This window comes from Lissotriton vulgaris, unplaced genomic scaffold (genome assembly GCF_964263255.1).
Source record: "Lissotriton vulgaris unplaced genomic scaffold, aLisVul1.2 SCAFFOLD_1231, whole genome shotgun sequence".
NCBI classification, from domain to species: domain Eukaryota; kingdom Metazoa; phylum Chordata; class Amphibia; order Caudata; family Salamandridae; genus Lissotriton; species Lissotriton vulgaris.
In genome coordinates this window covers 292,926-305,988 of record NW_028243170.1, presented here as the reverse complement: position 1 = coordinate 305,988, position 13,063 = coordinate 292,926, and the positions used below count along the sequence as shown (strand labels likewise).

General features: G+C 46.8%; 1 protein-coding gene across 6 annotated transcripts in view; it reads left to right on the top strand.

Annotated features, from left to right (window-relative positions):
* Positions 1-13,063, top strand: part of LOC147668685 (collagen alpha-1(V) chain-like) — a 323,501-nt gene that overhangs the window by 154,147 nt on the left and 156,291 nt on the right. For all 6 annotated transcript variants that reach the window (XM_086948522.1, XM_086948518.1, XM_086948520.1 and 3 more), the window contains 6 exons: positions 1,591-1,635; positions 2,111-2,164; positions 2,247-2,291; positions 10,126-10,179; positions 11,523-11,567; positions 11,660-11,713. In XM_086948522.1, the coding sequence (XP_086804648.1) occupies positions 1,591-1,635; positions 2,111-2,164; positions 2,247-2,291; positions 10,126-10,179; positions 11,523-11,567; positions 11,660-11,713 (297 nt within the window). The remainder of the gene's footprint in view (positions 1-1,590; positions 1,636-2,110; positions 2,165-2,246; positions 2,292-10,125; positions 10,180-11,522; positions 11,568-11,659; positions 11,714-13,063) is intronic.

Below are 13,063 nucleotides of genomic sequence, written 5' to 3'. Positions count from 1 at the left end.
ACTTGATTAGTAACTACAATGAGGCTGACCAAGTCCTGTTTTTGTTCGCCGGTGCTTTCAAATAGTTATTCAATATTCGAATTTTTTCTAATGCAATACTGAGATAAATTGATGTACTACGAGAACAACTTTTTTTGCTTTTATTTGAGGATAACATGTTTTATGTAACTGGAGTAATAGTGTAAAGATATTAAGACTGTATAATAAAGGCTTTTGAGGAGGGTTGGCATACATGGATAGTGGTACATATCTGGAAGGATATGTGAGAGTGTCATCTTTATGAAGAGTTGATATGTGCAAGGGCCTCTTGTCAATAGAAGACTTTTGAGGTAATACTAAAGATAGAGGGTTGGGAAATATTGGAAGATGGTAGGACCTCGAGTGGTAGAAAGACTTTGGATACAACATTAAAGAAAGACGAGTGGGAAGCACTGGAAGGTGGAAGGATCTCGGGTGGCAGTAAGACTTTGGATACAACATTAAAGAAAGACGAGTGGGAAGCACTGGAAGGTGGAAGGACCTCGGGTGGTAGGAAGACTTAGGATACAACATTAAAGAAAGACGAGTGGGAAGCACTGGAAGGTGGAAGGACATTGGGTGGTAGGAAGTCTTTGGATATAACATTAAAGAGAGAAGATTGTGAAGTACTGGAAAGTGGAAGGACCTCGAGTGGTAGGAAGTCTTTGGATATAACATTAAAGAGAGAAGATTGTGAAGTACTGAAAGGTGGAAGGACCTCGAGTGGTAGGAATTCTTTCGATATAACATTAAAGAGAGAAGATTGTGAAGCACTGGGAGGTGGAAGGACCTTGAGTGGTAAGAAGTCTTTGGATATAATATTAAAGAAAGATGATTGGAAAGCACTGGAAGGTGGAAGGACATTGGGTGGTAGGAAGACTTTGGATACAACATTAACCAGAGAGGGTTGGGAAGCACTGGAAGGTGGAAGGACCTTGGGTGGTTGGAAGACTTTGTATGTAATCAAAAAGGGTGACTGTTGGGAAGTTGGACAATTGAAGGGCCTCATGCGCTAAGAATACTTTGGATGTAAAATTAAAACAAGGGTTGGGAAGTACTAGAAGATGGAAGGACCTCCCTCAGTTGGTTAGAAGACTTTGGTGGACAGATATAGAGGGCGGGCAGGAAGTGTGTAAACACTGGACCAAGTTGTGTCTTGTTAAGAGCAGACCTAGCCGTGTGCCGTGCTGTACAAGTGTTCCTATTCATCCACCCATTCACATTTAAGCATGTGCTGGGAAGGCTAGGGGGCTTCAATGAAGACGGTAATTATATGTTTTATAACCATAGTAGTCTGACTGTGTGGGACCAGAGTCATCATTTGGTCTGCTCTCTCAGTTTATTTTTACCTATATGAGACCACAAAAATTAACATTGGGCCAAAGTCAAGGCGTGCTAGAAAATGATCTCCTGAACAGCAGTCCTTTCATCCATTAGTAAGGTAGTTGTGAACCGGGCAGTGCGCCAAAGATTGAATTGGAGCGACGTAAGACTGGCTTGTTTATGTTGCTCTATAGCTGTTTGCTTCCTACCCACTGGATGTAACCCTGGGTCTTTTTTTTACCTTCCCAGGGAGACGATGGCGAAGTTGGACCAAGGGGGCTGCCTGGTGAGCCCGTAAGTTCTCTTCTGTTGTGCCTTCTTTTAGCTCTGAAGGCCATCTGCAAAGAGCCTGTGAATGGATCAAAATGTTTCAGTCAACCATGTGGAATCAAATTGGTTACAGACCACATTAGCTTTGCAAATCTGTGCTGGCCCTCAAAGAGAAGGCTTCCATGCATTGTGCCACTGGAGAATCTGTGCAGGTCACCTATGTAAAGAAATGGGGGACCAGCCTATCCTCGTGTATTAAACATTGAGGTCTTCTGGCTCTATACAGCAAATATTGTTTATACTTTGACTCACTGAAGCTCTCTGTATTTACACCTTGAATTACAACGCACTAGTGTTTTCACCTTCACTGACCGCACACTGTTATTTACACCTTGAATGACCATGCACTAGTATTTTAACCTCTGACCGCACACTGTTATTTTTACCTTGAATAACCATACACTAGTGTTTTCACTGTGCAACTCTTTTTTTCTCCTAGGGTTCCAGAGGCCTGCTTGGACCCAAAGGTCCCCCTGGTATCCCCGGATCTCCTGTGAGTGCCCAGGCTGGTGTTTTTTGTTTTCTTAATTTCACCTGTACCTTGCCAGTGACTGTCTTCCTCTGTCCTTCCTCAGGGTGTTCGTGGTATGGATGGTCCCCACGGGCCCAAAGGAAACCTGGTAAGTGTTTGATATGTTCTTCTGTATGCAGCGCTGCCCACTTGACATCACACGCCTTGTGCAGCACTGTCTCCTTGACATCATACGAGATCTGCAGCATTGACTCCTTCAGGTCACTAGCCATGTATAACACTGTCCTCTTGACATCAGGCCTTGTGCAGCACTTGCTCTTTCAGGTCATCTGCCATGTATAGTGCTGTTCCTTTGACATCACACGCCACGTCCTTCAAATCATCTGCCATGTGCAGCGCTGCCCGCTTGACATCACACGCCATGTGCAGTCTGTCTCCTTCAGATCACCTGCCATGTGCAGCGCTGCCCCTTGACATCACACACCATGTGCCTGATATCACCTGTCATGTTAGCGCTATTGCCTTTATGTAATCCACCATGTGCAGTAAACTCACAGCTCAAAAAAAGCGAGGGCCGAAAAAGTTTTTCAATCAAACATTGTGTTTATTTATTTAATCACTGGAATGGCCAACAAGTGTTTCGCAATATATATCATTTCTTCAGGGCCTCTATAACAAAAAGCATAAAAACAAAATCAGTTATCCCTATTATTATAGAAACACGTCATATACGTCTTTTACTTACATAAAATAAGAAATAAATCCTCCTTCAATCAATCCATGTCTATATAAAGGAAGTACGAAAAGGTTATGTTAAATAAAAGTGCAATAGATCCACTAAACACAATTACAGTTTAGCAATGTCAATAGCTGTCATAAGCGTAAATCTCGCAAACAACATTGACGGACAAAACCGTATACACTAGGCATTACAGAACATAACCATGAACATAGGTATCCTATTGCCCAAAGATAAATATGCGCAAATTCGCTAATTTAGAAGCATTTCATTCCTAACAATCAAAACTTCATGATGCAGGAAAGGAGTAAGTTCAGCAATAGTAAATCAAATGAATCAACTTTTCCCTCAAATCTTGAATGGCATCCAAGTGAATAGCATCTTTGTCTTAATGATCCCACTTCACAACAGTAAAAACAGATAGTAGCTTTCACTTTCAGCATTCATGTGATATCTATTGTACCCCCTTCAGAATTATCAAAAGAAATACTCCTCTATGCACCCATTCCTATCAAGAGAATGAAGTGCATTCACAAAGTACTCAAAATCTAAAAATCAATTGCGCAATACAGTGTAATATTATCCAGAAAAGTGTGATAACAATTGCTCTCTTCAAAGGTTAAAATGCGCAAAATTCCAGAGATCGCAGTGATAAAGAGATGAAAGAACTGAAAAATGTAAACTATAACACTTTAAACGCTACCATTTAGTCACCAAATATCTCTTACAGTACTAAGGGAATTTCTCCTTGCCACATACAGGTGTAACAAGGTAACCAGCACAGTGCCGCTCAGGAAAGGAATGCCGGTGTCCAACCGAGCTAAAATGGTGGCCACTTTATATATGTCAGCATCAACAAATTGGAACTTAGCACTTGTACTATAGCGTCCTACGTCTCTATGGTAGGAAGAAGGCTCAATGTTTTTCTCAAACACATTGTTACATGTTAAAAAAGATGCCATTTCAAAACATTCTTATCCCCCTCAAAACAGTGTGCAGATACCACACAGTAAAACAGAGTATCAAAAATAAATACAAAAAAATAATTGAATTGGAAGCAACAGTAACTGAATATGTCTGTCTTGTATATGAAAAACAAAAAATAAAGAGAAGAATAAATATCAAGAATCCCACCCTGGTAGGATGGATTCCCTCAGAATACTCCTAATTCATTATGCTACGAGATCATGGTAACAGTGTCTGTCTCAAAGTTACTAACTCCTACATGACAGCATAAGCAAGCTCTAATTCTACATAATATCAACCTAAAAAAGATATTATTAACACCAATGAAAAAAAGTTTCAGAGGAAGAAACTAAATTTCCACAAAACAGGAACGGACAAACAGAGTATCAACCCCTTAATGCCCTCCCAATCAATAGCCGTTGGCGAATTCTGGTCCCTTAAAGCCAATATACAATTAAAATACTGCTACTCTATAGTGCAGGACGCTTCTCTCACTTTCACAGTTGTATGAGTTTCCATGTACAGTGAAGATTTGAATTGTGAGGTGTGATTTAAAAAGGCCAAACTCATCGGAGAAAAACACATAATTTCTCATCTGTATTAATCCCATTATTTTACAGTTAGCAATCTATCCCAAAACATTCACCTGCTTGCATATACAGGTAATTAGATAAATAATTAATGAAGAATTGCAATTCAAGAAGTCTCTTAAATTATACTTCTTATTGTTAACAAAATCCTCAAATGACAATGCTTTTACAAATGTAATGACCGCATTTATGAAAACCTTTTTCATGAACCAACCACTGTTTTCAAGAATCTTTACTTTTGATATTCATAGTATCACTTGGACTGGAAACATCTTTAAGGATCCCTCCCCTTTTTTAGACAATACTCGGTTTTACCTCACAAATTTAGCTTAATGCACATCCCTCTTCAATAGATGCCAATGGCTCCTAATGATCAAATAAACTCCTCTGTTCTCATTACCCTCTACTGAAGATCCTTTGTCATGTGATTGTCACTCTTCTCTCTATTAACCAAAGGTAAATGTCTCTTTGTCACATAAACTCTTTGAACAGCTCTAGCTAGAATCCCAGATGGGTCACCTTTTTCAAAATCATTGTTTCATATGTTGACTCTCTCTCTGATAATCTTTGTCTGTACTACATAATCTTCTAGTTTTGTAACATCTGGCCAAAAATAATGTTATTAATTTTATATTTGAGATGTAGGGATGTGGCATGGAGAGTACTATTCATCGCTGTCTCTTTTCTTTACAGTCTACTACATAGTTTCCCATTTTCCACAAAAGAGTACAGTCTATAAAATCTATACGGTCCTTGCTTAATGTTAAACTCAGTTCAACCCTGACATCATAATCATTCAGTGTTGTATGAAACAGTTGAAGATTTTCAACAACACCATAATACTGTACTTTTTCAAATTCCTGTAATTTCTGTCTCCCTATCCATTGTTTCTCAGATAGTCCCATAATCAAATTTGCATAGGAGAGAGCGAAACGAGAACCCATAGCAGTACCTCTAACCTGCTCACACAATCATTCCTGGTATAAGAAAAAGTTGTTATTAAGAACAATCTATGCAAATTCTCCCAGCATTTCCTTATGCCATAAATAAATAATTTGCTTGGTCTTTCAAAAAATCCTCATTGCTTCCACACGTTTCTCATCAGTTATACAAGTATTTGAGGATTTAACATCCATTGTAGCCATGATATAAACAGTTTTCCATGTATATCATGAATTGTCTTCTGGAAATCACTAGCGTCTCTAATGAAGGAGGGCAGGTCAGAAAGTAATGGTTGGAGAAAGATATCAATATACTCAGATAAGTGTTCTGTGAGGAGACCCATCCCAGCTATTATGGGCCTGAAAGGTGGTTGTATTAATCCCTTATGTACTTTGGGCAAAAAGTAGATAATAGGCATCTGTGGTTTTGCCACATTCAGATACCTGAATTCATCATTCAAAAGGCCAGTCATTTTCATTTCACCTCATGATAGCAGTATCTCCCTCTCTCTGCACAATGATCTTTGTCTCAAACTTGTCTAAGGGTTTCTGTAAAGTAATTTTTTAAGTTTAAAGCTACATTGCCCCCTTTATCAGCTTTACATATGATGATATTCTTATCTTTCTGTAAAGCTGTTGGAGCCTCCCGCTCTTTTTTAGATAGATTCTCATAGCTTCCTTTAGTATTGATTTTTTGAACATCCTCTAAAACACACTGTTGGAAAATATCAATACTGTCCCGACATGGAAGGTTAGGAACAAATACACATTTCAGTTTGCGCCCAGTTTCTTTGGTTTTCAAAACATCTATATTCAAATCAAATGCTACATCCAATACATCAGTGGTACTGCTTAAATCTCAAATCATTAGCATCTAAATATCTGAAAGGTCTGTAACCGTAGTGACAGCATCATATTGCTCATAATCTTTTAAACCCTATTTTGAGGGAGATATTTAAAAAAACTTTTTGAGTTTGTTTTCTCCTGAATTTATGTAAATCAATTTTAAATTCAAACAAGTTAAATTGAAATGGTGCGCAACACGTCCAACTTTATTTTTGAAGATTAAGTTCTGATTGAAGAAGTGGCCAATCTGGCAAGTTCAAAACTATGTTCACAGCATTTTCTTTTCTTCTCTCGTTTGGGGCAGAGTTCTCACACTTACTCTTCCACTTTCTAATTTCTGATTTTTCCTACCTTATCTTCTCCTAATTTGATTTCCCCTTTGGTTTCTTTTTCCCTGCAGGTGTAATTCCTTCGTACAAATCTCATTCCTTTCCAAATCTTCTAAAAAATACTACTTGTTTAAGGAAGAAGTAGAACCACTCATGTCTTCCTTTTCTACATCACATCCACCACTTCCTGATCTGGTATCTGACTGCTCTCTTCTAATTGAAGCACTCGATTTTGAATATTTCACAGAATCACATTTCCTTGCATAAGTTTACTTTCTTCCGTACCTATAATCCCTTTGGTTTCAGAATACTTTAATTTTTCTTAGCCACATCATCCAAATTTAAGTCATCAGTTTCTTTTTTCACATCATTGATCTCAATCAATAATTTGGCCATTTGTTCCTTAGCTTGCGCTGCAAGAAATCTTGTAAATTCAAATGATGCATTCTCCAATGTATTTTCCAACTTCTCTGCAGTTTGCTTTGTAAAGTTTTTTCATTCATACAGTCCGTTCATTTATTTAATGACTGAAATGGCCAACACATGTTTCGCAATGTCTATTGCTTCTTCAGGGCCTGATACGGTTCTCCAGAAAGCCTCACTACAAAAAAGCAGCTCTTTCACAGTGAAATTAAATGCCATGTACAGCACTGCATCCTTGAGGTCACATGCCACGTGCAGCGCTGTCTCCTTGAGATCCCCTTCCATGTGCAGCACTGTCTCCTTGAGGTCACATGCCAGGTGACGCTCTATCTCTTTAAGGTCACACGCCATGTGCAGCGCTGTCTCCTTGAGGTCACATGCCAGGTGCAGCTCTGTCTCCCTGAGGTCAAATGCCATGTGCAGTGCCCCCATAGTGCCTGCAAGTGCTGCAGGAGCTCAGATGTGTGAACGTCATCCAGTAGTGTGTTTCCTCTAGAAGTGCCTGCCAGTGTGTAGATTCTCAGTGTGAATGTCCTCCAGCACTGTGAGTTTCTTCAGCAGTGCCTGTCAGGGGTGTAGCCCCTCAGTGTGAATGCCCTCCAGCAGTGCGAGTTTTCTCAGCAGTGCCTGTCAGTGCTATAGACCCTCTGTGTGAATGTCCTCCTGCACTGTGAGTTTCCTCAGCAGTGCCTGTCAGTGCTATAGAACCTCCTCAGTGGGAACGTTCCCCAGCAGCCTGAGCACTTTTGCATTGCCCGCTTTTTCCAGCACTGCCTATCAGCCCTTTGGGAGCTTAGCAGAATGAATTTCCTCCAGCAGTACCTGACAGTGCTGTAGGACTTCTGAGTGTGAGCTCCCTCCAACATTGCCTGTCAGTGCTGTTGGATCTCTGCAGTGTGAGTTTTCTCCAGCAGTGTTGTCAGTGCTGTGGGCCCTCAGCAGTGTGAACTTCCTCCTGCAGTATCTGTCAGCAGTGTGAATTCCCTTCACCAGTGCCTAGTCAGCATTATGGCTCTGTGCAGTGTGAACCTCCTCTAACAGTTTCTGTTAGTGTTGTAGGACTTCAGCAGTGTGAGCTCTCCCAGCAGTGTGAACTCCCCCAGCATTGTGAACTCCCTTAGCAGTGTGAACTCCCCCAGCAGTGTGAACTTCCCCAGCAGTGTGAACTCCCCCAGCAGTGTGAACTCCCCCAGCAGTGTGAGCTCCCTCCAGCAGTGTGGGCTCCCCCAGCAGTGTGAACTTCCTCCAGCAGTGTGAACTCCCCCAGCAGTGTGAACTCCCCAGCAGTGTGAGCTCCCCCAACAGTGTGAGCTCCCCCAGCATTGTGAACTCCCCCCAGAAGTGTGAACTCCCTCCAGCAGCGCGTGCTCCCCTAGCAGTGTCAACTTCCTTCAGCAGCTTGAGCTCCCCCAACAGTGTGAACTCCCTCCAGCAGTGTGAGCTCTCCCAGCAGTGTGAGATCCCCCAGCAGTGTGAGCTCCCCAGCAGTGTGAGCTCCTCCAGCAGTGTGAACTCCCCCAGCAGTGTGAACTCCCTCCAGTAGTGTGAGCTCTCTCAGCAGTGTGAACTCCCCTCAGCAGTGTGAACTCCCCCAGCAGTGTGAACTCCCTCCAGTAGTGTGGACACCCACCAGCAATGTGCGCTCCCCCAGAAGTGTGAGCTCCCCCAGCTGTATGCGCTCCCCTAGCAGGGTGAGCTCCCCCAGCAGTGTTAGCTCTCTCAGCAGTGTCAACACCCTCCAGCAGTGTGAGCTCCCCCAGCAGTGTCAACTCCCTCCAGCAGCATGCGCTCCCCCAGTAGTGTGAGCTCCCGCAGCAGTGTGAGCTCCCCGAGCAGTGTGAGCTCCCCCAGCAGTGTCCCCCCGAGCTGTGTGGACACCCTCCAGCAGTGTGAACTCCCTCCAGCAGTGTGCGCTCCCTCCAGCAGTGTGCGCTCCCTCAGCAGTGTGAACTCCCTCAGCAGTGTGAGCTCTCCCAGCAGTGTGAGCTCCCCCAGCAGTTTGAACTCCCTCCAGCAGTGTGCGCTCCCCCAGCAGTGTGAACTCCCTCAGCAGTGTGAACTCCCTCCAGTAGTGTGAACACCCTTCAGCAGTGTGCGCTCCCCCAGCAGTGTGACCTCCCCCAGCAGTCTGAGCTCCCCCAGCAGTCTGAGCTCCCCCAGCAGTGTGAACTCCCTCCAGCAGTTTGAACTCCCTCCAGCAGTGTGAGCTCCCCCAGCAGTGTGCGCTCCGCAGCAGTGTGAACTCCCTCAACAGTGTGAACACCCTCCAGCAGTGTGAACTCCCTCAGCAGTGTGAACTCCCTCAGCAGTGTGGACTCCCTCCAGCAGTGTGAACTCCCTCAGAAGTGTGAACTCCCTCAGCAGTGTGAACTCCCTCAGCAGTGTGAACTCCCTCCAGCAGTGTGCGCTCCCCAGCAGTGTGAGCTTCCCCAGCAGCGTGCACTCCCTCAGCAGTGTGAGCCCCCCCAGCAGTGTGCGCTCCCCCAGCAGTGTGAACTCCCACCAGCAGTGTGCGCTCCCTCAGCAGTGTGAACTCCTTCCAGCAGTGTGAGCTCCCCCAGCAGTTTGAGCTCCCGCATCAGTGTGAACTCCCTCAGCAGTGTGAACTCCCTCAGCAGTGTGAACACCCTCCAGCAGTGTGAACTCCCTCCAGCAGTGTGAACTCCCTCCAGCAGTGTGAACTCCCCCAGTAGTGTGAACTCCCTCAGCAGTGTGAACTCCCTCAGCAGTGTGAACTCCCTCAGCAGTGTGAGTTTCCTCCAGCAGTGTAAACTCCCTCAGCAGTGTGAACTCCCTCAGCAGTGTGAACCCGCTCCAGCAGTGTGAACTCCCTCCAGCAGTATGAACTCCCCCAGTAGTGTGAACTCCCTCAGCAGTGTGAACTCCCTCAGCAGTGTAAACTCCCTCAGCAGTGTGAGTTTCCTCCAGCAGTGTGTACACCCTCCAGCAGTGTGAGTTTCCCCTAGCAGTGTGAGTTTCCTGCAGCAGTGCCTGCCAGTGCTATACTACTGCAGCAGTGTGAATGCCTCTGAGCTGCACCCCTATCTTGTGAGCTCCCTCTACCAGCGCCCCTCATAGCTCTCATGACCCCCGCAGAGCGCTACATTTCAATATCTGCAATAACTGTGGGTTTGTTTCATTTTCCTAGGGTCCCCAGGGAGAGCCAGGACCACCAGGGCAACAAGGAACCCCAGGTACCCAGGTGAGTGTGAAGCAGCAGTCTGATGACAGCCATGTGAAGGGCAGGCAGAGAAGTGGAGCCATGTGAAGAGCAGGCAGAGGGGTGGGGCCATGTGAAGGGCAGGCAGAGGGGAGGAGCCATGTGAAGGGCAGGCAGAGGGGTGGAGTCATGTGAAGAGCAGGCAGAGGGGTGGGGTCATGTGAAGGGCAGGCAGAGGGGAGGAGCCATGTGAAGGGCAGGCAGAGGGGTGGAGCCATGTGAAGAGCAGGCAGAGGGGTGAGGTCATGTGAAGGGCAGGCAGAGGGGAGGAGCCATGTGAATGGCAGGCAGAGGGGAGGAGCCATGTGAAGGGCAGGCAGAGTGGTGGGGTTATCTGATGGACAGTAATAGGGGTGGAGCCATATAATGGGCAGTTCGAGAGGAAGGTCCATGTGATAGGCAGTCAAAGGGGTCGAGCAATGTGCTGAGCAGTCAGTGGGGTGGAATAATGTGATGGGTAGTCAGTAGGTGGAGTTAGGTGATGGACAGTGAGAGGGGTGTATAATGTGATAGGCAGTCAAAGGGGTCGAGCAATGTGATGAGCAGTCATTGGGGTGGAATAATGTGATGGGTAGTCAGTAGGTGGAGTTAGGTGATGGACAGTGAGAGGGGGAAGTCATGTGATGGGTAGTCAGAGGGGTGGAGCCATCCGATGGGCAGTCAGGTGGGAGGAGCCATCTGATGGGCAGTCAGAAGGGTGGAGCCATCTGATGGACAGTCAGAGGAAGGAGCAATGTGATAGGTTGTCAGAAGGTGGAGTCATCTGATGGACAGCTAGAAGTGAGTAGCCATGTTATTGGCAGTCAGAGGGGAGGAGCCAAGTAATGGACTGTCAAGGGGGGTGGAGCCTTCTGATAGATAAACAGAGGAAAGGAGACATGTGATTGGCAGTCAAAATGAAGGAGCATTGTGATGGGTAGTTAGAGGGGTGGAGACGTGATGGGCAGTCAAAGGGGTGGAGACATATGATAGGCAGTCAGAGGGGTGGAGTCATGTGAGGGCTGCCAGCAATGGGAAGAGAGGCGCCATGCGAGCACAGTCAAAGGTCAGCGACTTTTTAATGGACAGAAGGGCCTCCACCTGATGCCTTCAGTGAAGAAGGGTGGTTGCTTGTAGGACCCGGCTGGCACTCTGGATATTTAGACAGGTTTTCTTAGATCCACACATGTCCCAGGCACACCATCTTAATCTGGCTTTCCCTTGTGTGCCTGTGTCTGTCTGTGTCAGGGGCCTCTCTTGACAGCCCCTCTCTCGCTCTGTGGATGCCCCTTCTCCCAGCCTCTCCACCCTTACTATGCCTCAGCCAGTCTCTTTTTGTGTTGCAGGGTTTATCTGGTCCTCAGGGTGCAATGGGCCCCCCAGGAGAGAAGGTGAGTATCAGATTCTACTGCAGTGAAGGGATGCCATGTGCCACTGCCACACCCAGAGGCAAGGCTAACCACTCTTTGCTTTCCCTCCACAGGGCCCCCATGGGAAACCTGGACTCCCGGGCATGCCCGGAGCGGATGGACCTCCTGTGAGTAAAGACTTCATGCAGAGAACCTTGAGCCCTCACAGAGTCCTGTGAGCCTGTGCCTTCACTTGCCCCCAGGGATCTCACATGCCCCCAGTGACATCACATGCCCCCAGTGACATCACATGCCTCCAGTGACATCACATGTCCCCTGCGACATCACATGCCCCCAGCGACATCACATGCCCCCAGCGACATCACATGCCCCCAGCGACATCACATGCCCCCAGTGACATCACATGCCCCCCAGTGACATCACATGCCCCATGCGACATCACATGCCCCCTGCGACATCACATGCCCCCTGCGACATCACATGCCCCCAGCGACATCACATGTCCCCTGCGACATTACATGTCCCCTGCCCCATCGCTTACCCCCAGTGACATCACATGCCCCCAGTGACATCACCTGCCCCAGTGCTCTCCTGCCCCCTGTACCCCATTCACCTTCACGTGTGCCAGTGAGCCTGTGCCTTCATCTGCCCCCAGGGATCTCACATGCCCCCAGTGACATTACATGCCGACAAAGACATCACATGCCCCCTGCGACATCACATGCCCCCTGCGACATCACATGCCCCCTGCGACATCACATGCCCCAGCGACATCACATGCCCCCAGTGACATCACATGCCCCCAGTGACATCACATGCCCCCAGTGACATCACATGCCCCCAGCGAGATCACATGTCCCCTGCGACATCACCTGCCCCGAGTGACATCACCTGCCCCCAGTGCTCTTCTGCCCCTGTACCCCATTCACCTTCACGTGCTCCTGTGAGCCCTGTGCTTTCACCTGCCACCAGGAATCTCACCTGCCCCCAGTTCTCTTCTGCCCCCTGTACCTTCATGTGCTCCTGTGAACCCTGTGCCTTCACCTGGCCCCAGCGACATCACCTCCCCCAGTCCCCTTAGCTCCTCCTGTGTCTACACCTGTCCCCTTACCTGCCCTCGATGACCCTTGTGATTTCATATGACCCCAGTGACATCACCTGCCCGAGTCCCTCTAGCTCCTCCTTTGTTTACACCTGTCTCGTCCCTGCCCTCGATTACCCTTTTGATTTCATATGAACCCAGTGACATTACCTGCCCGAGTCCCCCCAGCGCCTCCTGTGTTTACACCTGTCCCCTTACCTGCCCTCAATGACCCTTGTGATTTCATATGACCCCAGTGACATCACCTGCCCGAGTCCCTCTAGCGCTTCCTGTGTTTACACCTGTCCCCTTACCTGCCCTCGATGACCCTTGTGATTTCATATGACCCCAGTGACATCACCTACCCCAGTCCCCCTAGCGCCTCCTGTGTTTACACCTGTCCCCTTACCTGCCCTCGATGACCCTTGTGATTTCA